The 19,505-nt window shown below is 46.9% G+C and overlaps 1 protein-coding gene across 1 annotated transcript; it reads left to right on the plus strand.

Moving 5' to 3' along the window:
* Positions 1–613: 613 nt before the first annotated feature.
* On the plus strand, positions 614–8,933 carry LOC112883924 (protein NRT1/ PTR FAMILY 2.7-like). The gene is made up of 4 exons (XM_025949190.1): positions 614–736; positions 864–1,085; positions 7,363–7,900; positions 7,991–8,933. Exons 1-4 carry the CDS (start codon positions 616–618, stop codon positions 8,805–8,807), a joined length of 1,698 nt encoding a protein of 565 aa, XP_025804975.1. The 5' UTR covers positions 614–615; the 3' UTR covers positions 8,808–8,933.
* The last annotated feature ends 10,572 nt before the right edge of the window (positions 8,934–19,505 follow it).

Consider the following 19,505-nt stretch of genomic DNA (forward strand, 5'->3'; position numbering starts at 1 on the left):
ACTCTCAGGTTGGATAGGTTTTAATTTACTAGGAATTTGAAGGGGGGAAGAAGTCACTCTTAGGGTTATCCCTAGCTAGTAGCATAATCATTTCAAAGAAAAGTTTCTGAAATTCTCAAAAATTGACTATAAAATATTCCAAAATAAATTCGGGATGTTACATGCAGGTCTCTTCCCAGGTTTAAAATATTTTTAAAGTGTTTTTTGGACGTCTAAGCTTTGGTACCAGAAGAAGTCTTTAGTACCGGGTTATGCAACTGGTACTAATCCTGGAGACTTTTAGTCTCGGCTGCGCAGTACCGGTTGGAGATCGGATACTAATGGCCTTTTTCACGCGGTGCTAATAAACCTTTCTCTACTAGTGTACGTCGATAGTCAAAGTTGAAAAATTTTAATTTACCAATATATTATTAGCACACCCTATATTAACAATAGGTGGAGTTTATACGATATTAGATGGACACAATGCCAGTACCAAACCATATCAATTTGCGCGCACCTACTTCCATCACAACAAATGAATTATATAATGCTCAAGCATGTTGCTATCGGTCCAGCGTGACTTTATTTGCACATGTCTATATATGCACGGCTGACAATGTGTAAACTGTACCCATGGCTGGCGAGAGAGTGGAGATGGAGAGCTCGCTGGGTTCGCATCTCAAAACTGTCGACCAGCAGGAAGCCCATGAAAGACAAGGCAGAAAGAAATGGATCACCCTCCCCTTTATTGCAGGTGCATATAAATCACCTCCCTTTCTCCTTCTGATATCTCTCTCTGATCTCTGTGTCGTCATGAAATCGTATCTGATGTTCTCTCTGTCTTCATGACTATGTGTGTTTGCACTTATGAATGGAACAAGGGAGCATGCTGGGGCTGGGGTTGGCCATCAACGGGACGAGCAGCAACCTGCTGGTGTACCTGCTCAAGGAGTACAACGTGGAGAGCATCGACGCGGCGCAGATCGCCAACATCGTCCGCGGCTGCCTCGACCTAGCGCCCGTCGCCGGTGCCGTCGTCTCTGACTCCTACTTCGGCAGCTTCCCCGTCATCCTCGCCGGCACAGCTATAAATGTCCTGGTGGGTGTATACATGCTTGCTGCATGTGCATAAGGTCAGTCTCAGTGAGAGGAGTTATCGCACGGTTATCAAGATTGGAAATTCGGTACCTATACATGCTAGAGGAGGGTCAGGTGACGACACTCGTCTCTTATTCTATAAAACTTTCCCTCCTCTCTTCTCGTAAATGACTCTGCCATATCAACAAATTTGCTGATGTGATATGACATTTAATGCTCATGGCACTCGTATGACACTTCCATTGAGATTGATCTAAACATAATTTGCCAGTGGCAGGTACCGTACACGCTTCACTCATAAATCCGAAGCAACTGTAGCGTATCTATAGAAATTAAATGTCCTACTTTAATTTCTTGGTTTGATAGATGACTTGCCATTAAATGTGTTTTCGTCGTTTCTCGGTGATTGCAATATCTCAAGTGGGACAAGGACTAATCATACTAGAGCAATGCTGTGTGATTCTAGGTAATAAAGTAAAACTTTATTGACAATTCACGCGGGGATTAATTCTCTGATTATATTGGCGCTGAGCTTGGGATAAATGCATTGTCTTCTTTGTAAAAGTAAAATCAGCCACTCAGAGTAAAAAGTCGTGTGTGCGGACGCAGAGGCCGGAACATCTCCATTTTCTGAAAAAACATCAGTAAGAAGAATGACCTCCTTGTTTTAACATTCTTATCGCTGGAGCAAGAAACATTTTGTTTCAGTTTCCTAATAGAAATTGATTTTTTTTGTATTTGAAGGTTCAACTAAATACCTAGGTCGCATAGGATAGATATCAGTTTCACTGAATGTTTATAGATCACCAAATAAATAAATTGGCTTCGTGTAGTGTCCAGTAGCATCTCAGTTAGATTTGTGCTTTTTTTCTGATACTCATATGTCCCCTGCCTTAATTTCACTTTTTGAGATCTTTATTGATGAGTTACTATTATTTTCCACAATAGGTTAATAATATGACAAATCAACAAATAGTTAACATGTCGGAATCTCTCCATAAATGAGCTTTATACATTATGCATCCAGGATAATGGTGCAATGATGCTTCGAGACTGACAACTAACAACTACGTTTCCACCTTTCATTTTCACAAGAAAACTACAGAAATGATATTACTAGTACTAATATTCCAAAGAATCAATGACTATTAACATCTTAAGCTACTTTGTTACAGGTGAAAATCTAGTGCCTCAGACGTACTTTGTTACAGGTTAATAGTCATTTCACCTAGTAATAATCCATCCTAATCCAACATATCCTAATTACCCAATCCAACTACTATATTGGAGGGTGTTGGTGCTAAATAAGAGCTCCAAAACATACCTTTTTCATTCTTTTTTAAAATAATTATTGAGATGAACCAATAATCCCCAATTGGAGGGGGAGCTAGAGCACTCCTAATATGGTATTTGGATAGGATGAGATTATTGGAGAACAGCAAAATCAATTCCCACGTAAAAAAGGATATCGAAACATCCTCATTATCTTGTTAGTAGTCCCGGGTCCAACGGCTACAGTGCGGGAAGGATCTTTAGTCCCGGTTGGAGCTTCTAACCAGAACTAAAGGGTCATCCACGGGTTAGTTCAAAAGGAAAGTATCCCAACTAGAGTCGCATGCGCTGCGTAGTTTAGAGTGGTAAGAAAGATATGCATGAGGCTAGAGGTCTCTAGTTCAAGTCACATGGATTGCGTTAGTGACCCTTTAGTCTTGGTTGTAGCAACCCGGACTAAAGGTTGGAAAATAGGGACTAAAATGGGTTCCCAGCTGGGACTAGAGGCTGTTTCTATACTAGTGAATTAAATTAATGGAAATCATTTATTAGGGAACAGTTGTAGATTTTCTAAGTTACTAAATTTTACTAAAATTATCATGTCATAACTAGTGGTACTGCTTGATACATTTACAAGGATGGTAAGAGGGTCAAATACTTTTTCAAGCCATATTTAAGACGTTAGGATGCCTTTAACATATCGAATTTACAATATTTTTATCAGCGCTGGATTTGATTATAAGAGCAGATATCTGAGTTCAGCTGGATAATCAAGATAGTTAATTTGGATATTAAATTCGGATAGTTAGGTGGGATTTCCATCAGGCCTTGCCCCGCAAGCACTAGGTTAATGCCTAAGAGGTAAGTGAAATATAGTTTCTTATTGTCTTTTTCTAGAGTATCTATAATTTCAAATAAGGAAGAATGTTGAAATCCTACTTTCACAAAAATATTTTAATAATTAAAAATAAATGTAAAAGTTGATGCAAATTGTCATGGTAATGTAACTTTGTATTTATAAATATTTTGAAGTTGAGCAAAAATTAAGGGCATGTGGACCATTTAAGTACATGTTTTTAATTTGATATAAACTATAAAATTTTTAAGTTTTTAGTAGTTTTCCTGAAAGTTTCAACTAAATTAAAAACACAGAGTGTTTCAATAGTTGATTCATTGGTATGTCTTTGTATGACTTACCGGTATGTCTTTGTATGAGTATGAACAATAGGGGTCTATGTAGATAGCTACAACCAATCCATCTTATTTATAGGTGAATCGAACTCCAATCTGCACATACTATATATTTTCTCTGTTCCAAAATTGAAGACGCTTTAGGTTTATCACAAATCAAAATTCTCTAACTTGCAGCAAGTTTATAGAAAACTGCGCTGTCATCTAAACATCAAATTCATGTCATCAAATCCACCATGCAACATGTCTATTTAATGTGCATTTGTCTTGCGTTGCAGAAGCTAATACATTTTTTCTCTAAACTTGATCAAACTTAGATAAATTTAATATAGGATAAAACTATGCATCTTAAATTAATGGACTATTAAAATATTTACACCTAGCATAACAGCCGAATATGCTTAGTTTCTAAGGAAGCACAATAATGTCTACGTATGTCCCATCTCCTCCTAGACCTAAGTTGTTGTCAAGTGCTTTACACTTCTGCCACCAAGCCAACTCTTGACATGAACCCGGTGCCCACCTTTACTTGGTTTACACCATCTGATCATCTTCATCTTCACTTTTTGACAAAAAAGATAAAATTCCGGCCTTTTGCATCATCTAATGGGTATGGCCCTCCAGACTGTACGATAACACGTATCATTCACATAATCTAAACAGAAATCACCAGCAGCCATTCTTTGCATAGACCTCCATCGCTACCATTTCCACATCATGGCAAGCAATCTGTATACGGTCCCTTTCCACCTCCTTTTACAATAGCTTTCAGAATCTAAACTAATACGTTCCATGGAATATTACCTGCATAAAAGACGTTATAGGTTTCTTGTTAAAAATAATAACATTGCGACATAGCTAGATAGATCAAAACATGGCTGCTACACCCATTAAGATTTTGCGCTTAGTTTTAGCGTTATCTTCTTGTTCATGTCATGCCCATTGTACATGCCCTCCATGTATGCATGCCTCTTGTGCCCTACACATGAGCTCGATATGGATTGCCTCATGTGGCCGCTTGTGGTCCATCAGCTCCAATCCTCCCCCCTTGACTCTTCATCACATAATTTGAACTCTGATCGAGTTCATATACGTTCATATGGTTCAACTACAAATAATCATGAGCAAAAAGACATCTCTTTGCCATCCTCAACTAATTAAACCCCTTCACTAACTCCTGTGTGGCCTTCAGCATAATCATGCATTCCTCAAATGAACTTTACTTTTTCGCAGCCCCAAATACTAATTGCATGCTTCCCAATCACCCATTTCTACAAACCATGCACAATTCAGTTTTTTTTCTCATGATCAAAATGAGATAAGTACCCGAAATATTACCGCAAAAGAAAAAGTTTATGCAATATAAGTTCCTGGTGCAACCTACCTTCTCCGGGAACATCTTTGCACAATATTGGCAGAACATTTCCATCAAGAAGGCCAAAGAAGCAGCTGGGCCTCAGTCCCTTTTCCATCTGCCAATCTCCTCAATTGCCTATCAGCAACTTTTAGAGTTAACACACTCCCTGAACTCCCTACCTGAGACAGCAGAAACAGGCAGTCGATCGGTCTTATATTTGGTGGTCTCCTCTTTGCTAAGATGCCAAAGCACATAAACAACTGTCTGGTCACAGAGTGACTCATCCTGCTTTTAAGTGGCTCTGGAAATCAGCATGTCAAAACACCGTGTTTTCTTCTGGCTACTCCTTGTTGACAGACAAAGCACCAGAGACATCCTTCAGAGATGCAGCATGGATCTGCCTTCGTACAATTTTATCTGTTGCCAATTGCCAGAATGGAGCAGTAGATACTTTGGTCCATCTCCTTACGTGCTCGTTTGTACTAACTCATTGGTAAGTTTTACCGCGTCAGATTCGGTTTGATGATCCCTTTCTAGTCCTGGAGGATTTAAAAAGGCAGTAACCACTACTAGGAAAACAGACTTTTGCCACCAAAAATATTGCAACATATAAATTGTTGCAATAAGTAGGTTATATTGTAACAATTTGAAATTTTGTAGCAATATAGCTTTTGTATTGCCACAAACTTATTGCGTTGCTATATGTTCAAATTTCGTTGCTAGAGGTTAGCATCCATTGCGAGTTTGTGACATAAACATCTATGGCGATATAAACTTAAGTCGTTGCATTACGATGATTATTTTGCCACGCTAAACTAGTGTGGTAATGGCTCAAAAAATGGTTGCACCAAAAAATTTTATTGCAACGAGTTAAGTAATGTTGCACTGTTTAAATACTATAGCCATGTTTTGTAGCTACTGTCACGTTTTTGTGCATTCTCATTGTGAATAGAGAGGACAAAACTAGACTATTACCAAAATATGCTATAAAAAATGCTCTAATCTTAGATTCAAAAAATCAGATAGTAGCAACTTTTATAGTTTTTTACTTCTAATTATTTTTTTCACATAAATATATCGTTGCAACAATAATTTATTACCACCATGTACTAAAAATCATGGTTATAGCACTTTTATTGCCACGACCATTTTTGTTGTAACTGTTACCTATTGTTGTTGTTGTATTATCAATATAATATTGCAACAACAATGGTCATTGCAACTACTGTTGGTGTTTCGATTACCGGCTAGTAATTTAGCGACGCGCTTCTCCATACCTCGATGGCTAACACTCAAAATCAATGGTTTAGACTAGTTCGGGCAACTGCCCTACGTCCACTACGGGAGGTGTGTTTCGTGTTCCTTGAGTTTCAGTGCTGGTGCTTACAACGGGACGCTTGCAACCGGTGTGCATATGTGAGTGGAAAAGTGTTCATAGAGAGGAAAAAAGGTCCAGCTCCACCTTATATAGTCTGGTGGGCTGGGCTACAATGCGAGAGAAGGGTGCCTCATCACCCCCGGGGGTCGGCTCGCTGGTGAGGAGGTCAAGAGCCCTACATGTGTATGTCCGGGCCCCCCGATCAGTTTACCAGTATCCAGAATCCGAGTCCTGTTCGCCCATTTCATGACGCCTCCTGACGTGGCCTTGGTCTTCTCCGCCATGCCCGTGGCAGGACATGGCGCCGTCGTACTTGTGTTGCGCTCGCCCCGGTCCTCTAGGAGCCGGGGGTGACCGGGTATGGCCCATCCCGTCAATCTGACGGGGTGGTGCAACCGACATGCCAGCGGTTCTACTGCGTCATGATGGCCCGGTTGACCGGGGATCCTCTCGCTGATCCTCCGGACCGCGGGCAGCACCCCAGCCTTAGTTGTCGGCCGAGGGGCGCGCATGCACGTCCCATCCCATCGAGGAGGGGCATTTAATGCCTCCCCATGCCTTCCCCGGGGGCCTGAGGAGTCGGGCGTGATTGCTGGGTCGGCACTGGCTCCCTAGACCCGCGGGACTCGTCGCGGGTCGGGAAGGCGCTACGTGCCCGTAGCTCCCCTGGTTGGGCCTCCGTGCCATTTTCTCCACTAGTGGGCCGGCCGCAGCCTCGCCCCTGTCCTGGCAGGCCGGTCGCCAGACAGTGGCCGGCCGATTCAATCTTAGGTCCTTGAGTGCCTTTCTTTGAGGTATCCGTGGTAATTAACTCCATCAACTACTATCTAATGGAATGCTTCATTGTATGGCTATTAGCATAGCTATTGCTACGGTAACCCTACTCCATTTGTAGGAGCGGATTATCTTTTGGGCCGCGCATAAAAAAAATGAGGCACCCTAAATGTCGCTTTTATAGTAATGTTTATTTTTCATTTCTTATAGATTTTTCTTCGGTATCTTTCTATTTTATTTTAATATATAACCTACCTCTCCTGTTTTCCTGAAAAAATACTAATGCGGAGACTTTGCGATTATTACCCAGGCATCGTTCTGTTCACGCTCACCGCGGCGCTGCCATCCCTGCGGCCGCCGCATTGCGCCTCGCCTTCCGCCGCGTGCCAGCATGGGACTCCTGGGCAGCTCACCGCGCTCTACGCCGCGGTGTGTCTGCTGACCATCGGCACTGGTGGGACGCGGTTCAACGTGGCGACATTGGGCGCGGACCAGTTCGGCACAGCTCGCGACCAGGACACCTTCTTCAACTGGTACTTCGTCTTCCTTTACGCCTCCTTCATCGTCGGCGACACGGCCATCGTCTACCTCCAGGATGGAGTCTCCTGGGTCCTCGGCTTCAGCGTCTGCCTCGGCACTGCGGTGGCAAGCTTGGTCATGCTAGTACTTGGTGCGCGCTACTACAAGATGCCCGCGCCCAAGGGAAGCCCGTACACCGAGCTCGTGCGCGTCGTGGTGGCCGCGGTGCGCAAGGCCCGCGTCGATATTGCTGGACGAGTGCAATATTACCTTGGCGATGGCACCGTCGTGGACTCTGGCAGTGACGGTGCCCCGACTAAGAGGCTCGGGTGCGTTGCATGTTCTTGCATTCAAGTGATTGAAACATTTGATTTACTTGGGTCGTGATGCATATTCGTGAGTCTTCTGTGACCTTGCAGATTTCTAAACCGTGCTGCATTGATCACGGCCAGAGAAGGCACGCCAGATTCACCAGGTGGCGGCCATCGTCCTAGCGGCTGGCGACTGTGCACGGTGCAGCAAGTCGAGGACCTCAAGTCCCTCCTCGGCGTGCTGCCGCTATGGTCGTCGGGCATCCTCATCAGCGTGTCCATCGGCGTGATGGCCGGGCTGGTCATCTTGCAGGCCCTTGCCATGGACCGGTCCCTCGGCTCGAGGTTCAAGATCCCAGCAGGATCAATCACAGTCTGCTCGCTCGCCGCCTTCATCGCCGCCACGCCGGTCCTCGAACGCGCGGTGTTCCCGCTCTGGCGCAGAGCCACGGGCGCGCTCCCGACTCCGCTGCAGCGTGTCGGGCTGGGACACGTCGTCAACGTCGCAGGCATGGTGGCCGCGGCGCTGGTGGAGCGCCGGCGGCTGAGCGTCGTGTGCACGCACCACGGCGCCGACGAGGCGCCCGGGTGGGTGACACCCATGTCCGTGCTGTGGCTGATCATCCCGCTAGGCGTCGTGGGCGTCGGGGAGGCCCTGCATTTCCCCGGGAACATGGCGTTCTACTACCAGGAGTTCCCCAAGACGCTGCGGGGCACTGCAACGGCCATGGCGCCGCTTCTTATTGCGCTGGGGTTCTACCTCAGCACGATGTTCGTGGACGTGGCGAGGCGAGTCACCGCGTGGCTGCCCGGGAACATAAACCAGGGGAGGCTAGACAACGTGTACTGGGCCGTGGCAGTTACGGCGGCGGTTAACTTTGGGTATTTCCTGGTCTGTGTTAGCTTGTACAAGAGTCGGAAGTGATCGACCAGGGCGATCAAGGAAAATGAAGGCTTGGTGCAAGCTTCATTTGCTTGGAGAATTGTATTACTTAGTTTGATACTCTTTCAGACAACAGGCAGTATGATGAATAAACTCTAGTTCCTTTTATTTGCTGCTTGTAGCCATCTGGATCAGAATTCGATACATGCATGCAATTTTGAGCATTTAATTAATACTGATTCTTCGGTTCGGTTTGCTTCTTCCAACGCGAGGCATAACCCCATTTTCATTAAGAACCAATGGAAATACATGGAGTTTACGAGTCCAAGGAGTTGACAGACCGACCAACGCTCCAAGAAAGAACTGATGGCAGCCTCACCTGAAATGTACTTGGTTTTTTCAACAAAATCAGGTGATCCTGCTTCGAACAACCGCTTGAGCCTGACCGACCAATCCTCAAGAAAGAACTGAAGATGTGCATGGCACACGCACAGCCTCACCTAAAAGCAACTTGGGTGTGTTTTCAACAAAATCAAGGGATCCTGCTTCGAACAACCGCCTACCAGAATTGAGCGGGGCTTAACAACCATTACGGGATCACCTGAGCAACTTGGATGCGAGAACGAGAATGACAGGGCAAACGCCTACAAGAATTGATCCTGCTATGACAGCAGCAGGACTTGGATGCGATGTCGAGAATGCCTGAGTAACTTGCAGCATCAGCCTGACAGCTGCTTCACGTACAATCTCTTGCATGTCTCCTGGCTAAAGCCCTGCCCAGTAATTTATTTGAAGTGCAAGCATGACAAATGATCTCTGTAGTTCAGATAGCCCAGTATATTGTTGCGCCTCCAAAGACATACTATTTGTCTCCTTTGGGCAAATACATTTTGGCCCAGATCAATCCAGACATTTAGGGATATTTTTTCATTTTGATCACAAAAGTAGCATTTAGGGTCTCCTTGCCAGTTTATCTTAAGCATACTATCCTTAGTTATAGCATTATTCTCCAATAACTATATTAAAATTTTGAATTTTTTAAGGACTTCCCCTTTTCAATTGTGCTTATGGGATGGCCCATCATCACCAACACTTATAGCATTGTACGCTGGTTTAACAAAAAGTTTGGCATTTTTCTCCCATTTCCATGATCTTTCATGTTGGGCAGTATTAAAAGCACATTGGTCTACCTGGCTGCAGATGTCTGCCTATTGTGTTATGAGGCCTCATGTAGCCACCTTCTAAGGCTAGATTTCCTCCCCTTTCTAGGAATTCAGCCACATTAATTTCAAGCTGTTCACATCCGGATAAGATACTTTCAAAGTTAACATTATTGAGAGGTTCATCAGATCAGTTAGCCAGTTATCTTTACAGAACAGTGTCTTTTGGCCATTATTTGCTTTGACCTTCCTCGCTTTTAAGTATATGTCCCTTACTTTAATTAGATCATTCCATACAGGGGATCATCAATTATGCGCTTCACAAGAGTGATGGGTCTCCCCTGCAATAATTTGGCTTTAATCAAGTCCTGCCATATACATTCCTCAGTTTCAATTTTCCACTTCCATTGACATAACAAATTAATATTAAGTTTTCTGAAGTCTTTATCACTCAAAACCACCTTTGTTTTTACTTTCGAAAATTTTCAGCCATCTCACACTGATATTTCCTTTCAGAGCTCAAACATTGCAAGAAGAATTTGCTCCTAACTCTATCCATTGTTGGTATCAAAGTTTTGGAGGAGATATATAGAGACATGATATATTGGGGTGTTGGTTAAACTCTACTCGAGTAGAGTTGCTCTGCCCTCAATCACTACTCCAAGCCAGAATTGCCTTGGCATCCAAAATCCTCCAAGAAAGTACCAAAGGAAATGATCCTTGGTTGCCGGCCGCAAAGCAAAATCCACCAAGAAGAGAGGCACGGAAATTCAATTGCCTTGGCTCTCGCCCGCAAGGATTTTTCTTGGCAGTTTGGTGACCAATTAAAATAGGCCAGCCGTCAGCATCAAAATTGCAAATGCTCCAAGAAAATATTTCATCCACTAAGGATACAACTTTCCTTGGCGGTCATCGACAACCAAGGATATAACTTTCCTTTGCAGTTGTCAATGGACAAGGAAAGTTATTTTCTTAGTGGGCCTCAACCGCCAAGCTCAACGTCACTTAGATTGGGTGCTTCTCCAAATGGCAGCAAGCCTTGGCCATTCACTTCATCATTCTCCTGATCGAGTCGCCAGAGAAAAATGTTCGAAGTCCTGTAGATCTAGCAAGGAAATAGCAAGACAGATACAGAACAATCAGGAGTAAAAGTGAATACAGGAGGTAAGAGGTTGTGGAAGAGGTACCAACCATTACGCGGAAGGGGGGTGGGGGGAGCATCTATGCACCCTCAAAAATGTTGGCCAAGAAGTCCATATAACAAAGGAATATATATATGGGGTTCCTGTGTTCATCATTCAAGTATATATATGGGACTTCACAAACCCCTCTACTATAAGATTAGTGCAAATTAGCAATGGACGACCACAACTAGCTAGAGCAAAGAATCCCAGGCAATGTGGCCCTTGAAGCATGGCTAGAGGGTTTCGCAGGTAGTAGTGTTTAGGCAGTGGGAGGAATTAAAACTTAGGCACAATATTCTCTTATACAATAAGTCAATTATATTAATTATTTTATTTTAGAATTAATTCACTGAATTGCGATCCAATTTGAATGTTTATATTTTTCATTTTATCAAAAAATCTATATGGAAAATATTATATCTCAATAAATTGTATTATTCATTTTATCTAAATTCTTGAAAAAAATATAATGGACTAATTAAGCTTAGAACTAAGGTTTCCAAATTGGTTGGGTAATTTAATTCAATTAAGATTTTAAAATATTTAAGTGCATGTTGCAGGTGTTCAAACATATTACAATATTGCATTTGTCACGCCAAATTATTGAATATTGAGTGAACAGAAAAATCAAAAAAACATGCCAAGAAAACAGAGAAGGAACATGATGCATTTTACTTAGCGTGGGCTTCGCTCAATCTGCTGCGTCCCACCATTAGGACAGATAATTTGTGTGGGCTTTGCGTGGTGGTCCACATCAGGACTTCAAGGACAACAAAAACATAGGTTAGTGCCCAGAACCAGCTTGTGAAACCTACGAATCATGAAGATTTCATTAATTAAGGCAACTTATAGAGATAACGTGTGCTATACAAAACAAGTTACTACCTAAACATATAACTTAAATCGTTACACACAATACATATTGATGTTAGTACGTGTTAAACAATTTCGAAATATGTCCATATTGACAGCCAAAATTTGCAGGTACCGAGCCTAACCGGTCAGACCGGTTGGGTCCGATGTAATCCGAGTAGATTTAGATTTTGTAAATCGTGATCTTTATAAACCGATTCGTGAAGCGGTACAACTTCCTCGGCCTATCTCTAAACACGAATTCTGGGCTCAAACCGACCAATTTCATTGGGCCACGTCGCCTCTGTTTCTTAGCCATTCGATCATGCGTGAGCGGCTGATATCGTCCAAACGATTAGGTTCCAGGATAACGCAACGGCGCTGGCTTCGGTGGCTTCGGGAGAGATCGAGCGGCGCTTCCGCCAATGCGCTCGCAGATGGCACCAGCCCGGTGATGAGCAGGACGGAGGAGCCCAAGAGTCACGGGCATGGTGGTAGTCCATCGGCCATCGCCCATCCTTGGTCGCGGCGATGGCGGTGGCTGAGCCCCATGGCGGCGCGGGGGGAAGCCGGAACTCCGAGCAGCAGCCGGCAGCGGCATCTCTCCTGGTCCTTGCCACCGGGCTCTCGATCTCGGCAGCACATCCACGAGCAACTCGACGTGCGGGTGTTGTCGCACACTTCCGGTGCCATGACCCGTTCGACGGAATGTTGCGCCACCACATACAAGCGTGAGGTGCGGTCAAGACAGCAGCAGCCGGTGCTTTCTATCCACTTCTCACTTCTCCTTTCATGCGAGATGCGACCTTGTTAGTAATCTTGTGCATGTTAGATAGGACTGCATGTTTGTTTTTCAATTGATGCATGCGCACGAGCACCGGGCTGTGGCTGCCGTGCGCGTAGGAGGTCGTGGCGCGAGACTCGCTCGTCCACGAACCTGGGCATGCAAGCATGGCTGCCATTGCGGAGGCGTGGGGATGGACGCGCTGATTTCCCGCACGGATACGCTGTGATCGTGCTGCTCTCCTGTGCTCTCAAATAAGATGAGAAAGCTAAGAACAGAAAACGCTGCCACTTCATCGCAGCACCAAACCTATGTGTCCAAGTGTTTTCGTGTGAGTTCGTGTTCACCACTGTCGCTGCTCGTGTCCTGCTCGCCGAAGCTCACCGCCGTCCGGCGACCAACAATTGGCATAAGAGCCATCAGACGGGACCTGCGCCGCGATGACATCGCCGCCGCGCCGTGGCCGGACGCCGCCGTCGAGCAAGGTCAGCACGTCGGGGGGCAACAAGACCCCGTCACGCTCGCCGAAAGGCAAGTCGCCGCAGCGCACACCGACCCCGAGCCGTTCTCCACCACGCCAATCACACACGCGGGATGCACATTGTTCGCACACCAGGGATGCACGCCGACCGCGGGAAGTCGTCGTCGAGCGCATCATCCGTGAGGGCAGGAGCTCCGGCAACTGGCCGCAGCTTACGAAGACAAATTATGATTCGTGGTCACTGCTGATGAAACTGAAGCTCCAGGCACGTCACCTATGGCAGGCCATCGAGGACGACCACGTCGACTTCCACGACGACCGCACCGCGCTGGAGGCAATCTGTAGCGGCGTCCCGCCGGAGATGGTTCCCACCCTGGCGACCAAGCCGTCGGCCAAGGCAGCATGGGAGGCTGTCTAGACAATGTGCATCGGGGACGAATGGGTCCGCAAGTCAACGGCGCAAAGCCTCCACGCCGAGTACGAGCAAATTGCCTTCCTCGACGGTGAGTCAGTTGAGGATTTCTCCCTCCGCCTATCCAACATTGTCCAGAGGCTAGCGATCCTCGGCGACCCGGAGCCGGAATCAAAGGTCGTGGCCAAGTATCTCCGCGTCACGCGACCCCGGTACCGGCAACTTGTCGTCTCCATCGAGACCCTCCTCAACATCGACACGCTCTCGATCGAGGAGGTCACCGGCCGGCTCAAGGCGGCCACCGATGACGAACCAACGCCGCCCCAGACCGTCGGTGGCAAGCTGCTCCTCACGGAGGAGCAGTGGCTGGAGAAGTACAAGAAGTCGGAGTACAGCCGTGGCGGATCGAGCTCCGGTAGCCACGGCAAGCATCGCGGCAGAGGATGTGGACGCAGCGGCGGTGGCAACAACGACACGCGGGCCGGCACAAATGCCGGCGACATCTGCAGGAACTGCGGCAAGAAAGGCCATTGGGCCAAAGACTGCTGAGGTAAGCCCAGGCATGAGCAGGCCCACGTGGCCCAAGATGACGAGCCCACTCTCCTTCTTGCGGTGAGCTGTGAGCAGGAGGGGATTTTTCCCCAAATTGAGCCGCCGCCGCCGAAGCAGAGTCCGGCGATCCCGCCAGTGATTCACCATGGCGGCCACCTCCACCTCACCGAGAGCAAGGTGTTCGCCGCCTTAGATGAGTCCGAAGACCGAGACCCGAAGCGATGGGTCTTGGACACGGGTGCCTCCAACCACATGTCGGGCTCACGAGCAGCGTTCTCCGACCTCGACGCCGGCGTCACCGGGTCCGTCCGCTTCGGCGATGGCTCTATCGCGTAGATCGAGGGGACTGGCACCGTGCTTTTCTCCTGCAAGAATGGGGAGCACCGGTCACTCCCCAACGTCTACTACCTACCACGCCTCACCGCCAACATCATCTCTGTCGGCCAGCTCGACGAAGGCGGCTACCAGGTGCTCGTAGAGGACGGCGTGATGCGCATCCGCGACGAGGAGTGGCGCCTGCTCGCGAAGATTCCCCGCAGTCTAGGTAGGCTGTACGTGCTCGACGTCACCATCGCACGCCTGGTCTGCCTAGCGGTGCGCACCGACGACGACTCCTGGACTTGGCACTCTCGGTTCGGCCATATCCATTTTGCCGCTCTGCGCAAAATAGCAAGGGAGGAGCTGGTTCGCGGCCTGCCCCTGCTCAATCAGGTGGAGCAGGTTTGCGAGGCCTGCCTTGCCAGCAAGCAACGTCGAGCGCCGTTCCCGCAGAAGGCGCTCGGGCGTTCAACAGAGGTGCTCCAACTCCTCCACGGTGACATTTGTGGTCCCATCACACCGGCGACACCCAGCGGCAACCGGTACTTTCTTCTGCTTGTTGATGATTACTCCCGATATATGTGGATCTCCTTGCTGCCATCCAAGGATGCTACTGCGATGACCATCAAGCACATTCAGGCCGCGGCAGAACGCAAGACAGGGAAGAAGGTCAAGGCTCTCTGCACGTATCACGGAGGAGAGTTTCCCACAGCGGACTTCACTGCATACTGCGCCCAACTCAGCGTGCGACTCGAGCTCAGGGCGCCGTATACACCCCAATAGAACGGCGTGGTGGAGCGCCGGAACCAAATTGTCGTGGGCACAGCACGTCGTATGTTGAAGGCCAAGGCGCTCCCTGGCGTATTCTGGGGGGAGGCTGTCACTGTGACACCCAGGTAATTAGCTAGGTCATACCTTAGAGTTTAAGTATGCTTGTATGTTCAAAGTTTGGCCAAAAATGTATTTTCTATACATGCAATGCTATGGAAGAAAGAATGTTCATGCAATTAATATTAACTAAAGGTCCTTTTATGCAAATTGGTTGGAGGTGAGGGAAAAATTTAAAAGCATAAGGGTTAATTTGCAAAAAACAGTATCTGTGGTCAAATTGCAAAATTATGTGTGAAGTTACCATGGGATGTATGTGCAAAAGTAATTTTACTTAGGTATTTACATGAAACATGAAATATTTACTAAGTTCATTTTATTTCTAAAACTATTGCTCAACTGCAGATGAACCTTAAAGAGAAGTTGTAGAGTTTGAAAATCCATGCACTTTTGCTTTTTGGACCATCTTCATTTGAGCATTGGTTTAAAAGTTACAAGCCCTTTACAGTAAGGCCCCTGTCTTTCTCTGAAATTGCGGATCAGTCCTTGAGTCAGTTCACCCCTTCTTCCTCAGGCGCTCTGCCCCCCCCTGCTCTGCCTCCCCTGTTCCTCTGCCGCCGGCGTAATGAGCCGCCCTGGCTCACCGCCGGCCATCTCCCCTGTGCCCCCCCCGGTCCACGCGTCGCCCCTTCTGCTCGGCCACTGCTCCTTTTCCCCCTTGCTGACGTCCAGCCCGCGCGCCACGGCGCCTGCGGCACTGCCGCACCGCCACTGGTGCTCCCTGCCGCCGCCGCAAATTTCCCGAGGACAAGCCCTATCTCTTCCTCTCTATTGCTCTACGACACTAGCAGCTCACCGTCGATCCGCTTGTCTATAAATTTGACACCCCGGTCTCCCCCGCGCGCGTACAGAGCCGCCGTCTCCCCTAGCGCCGCCGTGACCTCGGGTCGCCGTGGAACTCGTCTTCCCGCTCTTCTCCTCCCCAAATTGACTGCACCGTGAGACTCCCCGTGCCCTATAGAACCTCCCCAGCCAGTTCTCTTCCCCCTCCGCCCACCGGAAGCACCCCGCCGCCGTGCGCCTCCGGCCGCCAGTCCTGTCCTCCGCGGGCAGCCCTCCTCCGACCGCCTTGAGCCCCTCCGAGACCACCCACAGGTAGCCCTAGGCCCCCTCGTGCTCCTCCTCTCTTTTCCCCTCACCGCCGGCGACCTCACCGGCCGGAATTTGGCCGGACTTGTGCCTCCCCCACCGCCGGCCATGGTCTGGATCCAATTGCGTGGAACACTTTCTTTCCAGGGGGTTAGATGTTAAATGCAAGGACTAAGGTGTAAAGGGAATCTGTTATTTCATGTGAGGGTCTATTCTGTCTTGTAAAATTCATAACAATTCACAGAAAAATCTATAAATAGTGAAACAAATTTTGTTAGAAAGTAGATTTCAAACTCTATGACTTTTATTAATAGAGTTTAGTGTGAAACAAAATACTTTTGCCTTTATTAAACATCTAAGATTAAGGGGTACTACACATGTGACCTTGTCATTTCATGCTCTTTTGTTTATCTTTAAGTTTAGCATGAATGTTCTTTAAGTCCTAAGTGACCTTGTGCAATTTCAAACTCCACAGTTAATTTAAACTTAACATCTTTAATTTGAGCTTTCAAATTTAAAATAAACCTAATATATAACCTATTCTAATTGGAATCTTAGTATTCACTAATGTAATGTTTTATGATGCTAATATATGATCAAGTTTCTATGATCTTTTATTTAAAGTTTTGAAATCAAATTTTAGTTTATTTCAAATTTAACCCAAAGGTTTAAGTTATATTACAATAAAATTTTACCATATCTTATAAATGGTGTTTCAAATCTAAACCCTCTTTATTCTATACATGTTGGTGTGCTATTGGATGTGATATAATATTTGAATTTTAAATTTAAAATTCACTTCATTAATGTATTGCATTTCATATAGAATCAACGACACTCGACGACGGAGACTACGAATTGGTCTTAGGACAAGACCAAGGCTTTCCAGAAGACCCAGCACAAGTCGTCGAAGGTCTAACTGAAGCTCCGAACCCGAGTTCGGAAATCTCTGACTCTCCTGCCCCTACCCCCACTCCAGAAGGCAAGCCCCGGACATATCCCATTACTTTACTTACACTGCAATCTACACTTATTTACATTATATCTTGCATTAAGTCTAGGAGTTGAAGTGAAACCCTAGTTGCATGATATCTTAGGAATCCAATGTGATGCTCCCGAGTCCATATCGATTAGATGCTTCGCTAATAGGACCGGTAGAAGTCGAGTGATTTCCTGTCACTCACGCGATATAGGAGTTACATGTTTACATTTCCGCAGTCACTATAAGGATGACGGACAGGGTCATGTGCTGTATCATGACCTGGAAGTTTACCCTGTCTGTGTTGATAAAAGTTTTAAGGCCGAAATGTATGGTAGTGGTGGCTAAGCGTTTGAACAGTACTAGCCACATGCCGCGAAATATGGTAAAGCGGTAAGCCTAGTAACCGATCGGCCCGGCAAGTGGGTATATTTCCACCACTCGATCTATTTGGTTCTTTTCACGCACCGACCTGTGGGAGTACGTTCTGCATGGCAGACAGGAATACGGGTTTTGTAGTCGCGCTACAGACGTATGTCCTGCACGAGTGATGTGCGTACGGTCCCGCAAGTCGCTTGTGGTGGCCTGCCCACGAGTCGGAATGAAAGGTAAACGGTTGCTTCGGAAAGCCCTGCCGGTAATCCCAAGCGTGTGTGTTAGGTTTACCTTGCAAGGTTAAAAATTCGATTCGAATCGTCCGCCTCTCACGATGCTTGAGACTGCTTATCCCTTTTACCACATTGAGTAAAAAGTGTAACTAATGATGGATAATCTTGATGGATGATAATCACTACCTTGCTTGCTTAGTTTAGGTGCTAATCTAGAATAAATACTCAACTAGAAAATGAGAGCTAAAACTTGAAAGTAGTACATACTCTTTATTACTTTTCAGCTGAAAATACACCTAGAGCCTTACAAAGCTTGCATGGGTCTAGTTACGGGCTAAGTATACCCAGCCCCGGGTAAGTCTTGCTGAGTATTAGAATACTCAGCCTTGCTAATATCTGTTTCAGGTATAACCTTTGAGAACCCCACGGACAACCTTGGGTGGCCAACGTCCGTTCCGTTTGGCTGGTCCGTGGAGTGGGACCCGTCCCCGGCCGGCACTGACCCTCCGGAGTGACACCAAGCCCTGGGCTAAGCTTGGCGTCCGTCTTCGCAACGTGTGTAGTCGCGTAAAACTTTTTCTTCCGCTGTGAGTTTAGACAAGCTGTTATGCTTGTCAGTTGAACATGGTTATGTATAAGTTTACCTATCTTTGAAACTCGGTTGTAATAATGCTGTATGGTTGTAAATTAAAAGTTGATGAGCTATTCTGTGATGTGAACTCGCCTTCGTGCGAAATAAACCTGCTTCGATCCTGCTGAACCGTGGTTGAATCGGGCGGAGACCCGACAGACCAAAGGATTGTTCCGCTTGAAGTGCGTTAAGTTGATTGCAGTGGTACAGCGACCAATAGCGCACTTGAGCCGGAATAATTCGAGCGGTTCTGCCACAGTCACGACGGCCGTGTACCTCCTAAATTGGTCGTCGTGCAAAGCCACTAGAGGAAAGACCCAGTACGAGCTCTGGATAGGAAACTCGCCGGGGGTGCATCACCTCCGCACGTTCGGGTGCATCACCCACATCAAGGTGACCACGCCAAATCTGAGGAAGCTGGATGACCGCAGCCGGCGCATGATCTTCGTCGGGTACGAGACGGGCTCCAAGGCGTATCGCGCCTCCGATCTGATGACCTGGCGCATCCACATCAGCCGCGACATCATCTTTGATGAGGCGGTGCAGTGGACCTGGTCCGCTGAACACAATGTCGACCCCGGCGAGTTCATCATCCAGGAGTTTGACCCTCAGGAGCCCGCCGTGATCACCACCACCAGTACAACAACGACACGCATCCCAGCTGTAGGCTCTACGTCAGGCTCGTCCTCAGCAGCTCCATCATCATCTTCGTCGCCACCAGCCATGGACAGGTCCATGGCGAACGCACCTGCCAGCGGCTCTGCTTTCACAACATCGAGCCCACAGTCGCAGCAGGGCATCG

Source organism: Panicum hallii, chromosome 3, assembly GCF_002211085.1.
Source record: "Panicum hallii strain FIL2 chromosome 3, PHallii_v3.1, whole genome shotgun sequence".
In the NCBI taxonomy this organism is placed as follows: Eukaryota; Viridiplantae; Streptophyta; class Magnoliopsida; order Poales; family Poaceae; genus Panicum; species Panicum hallii.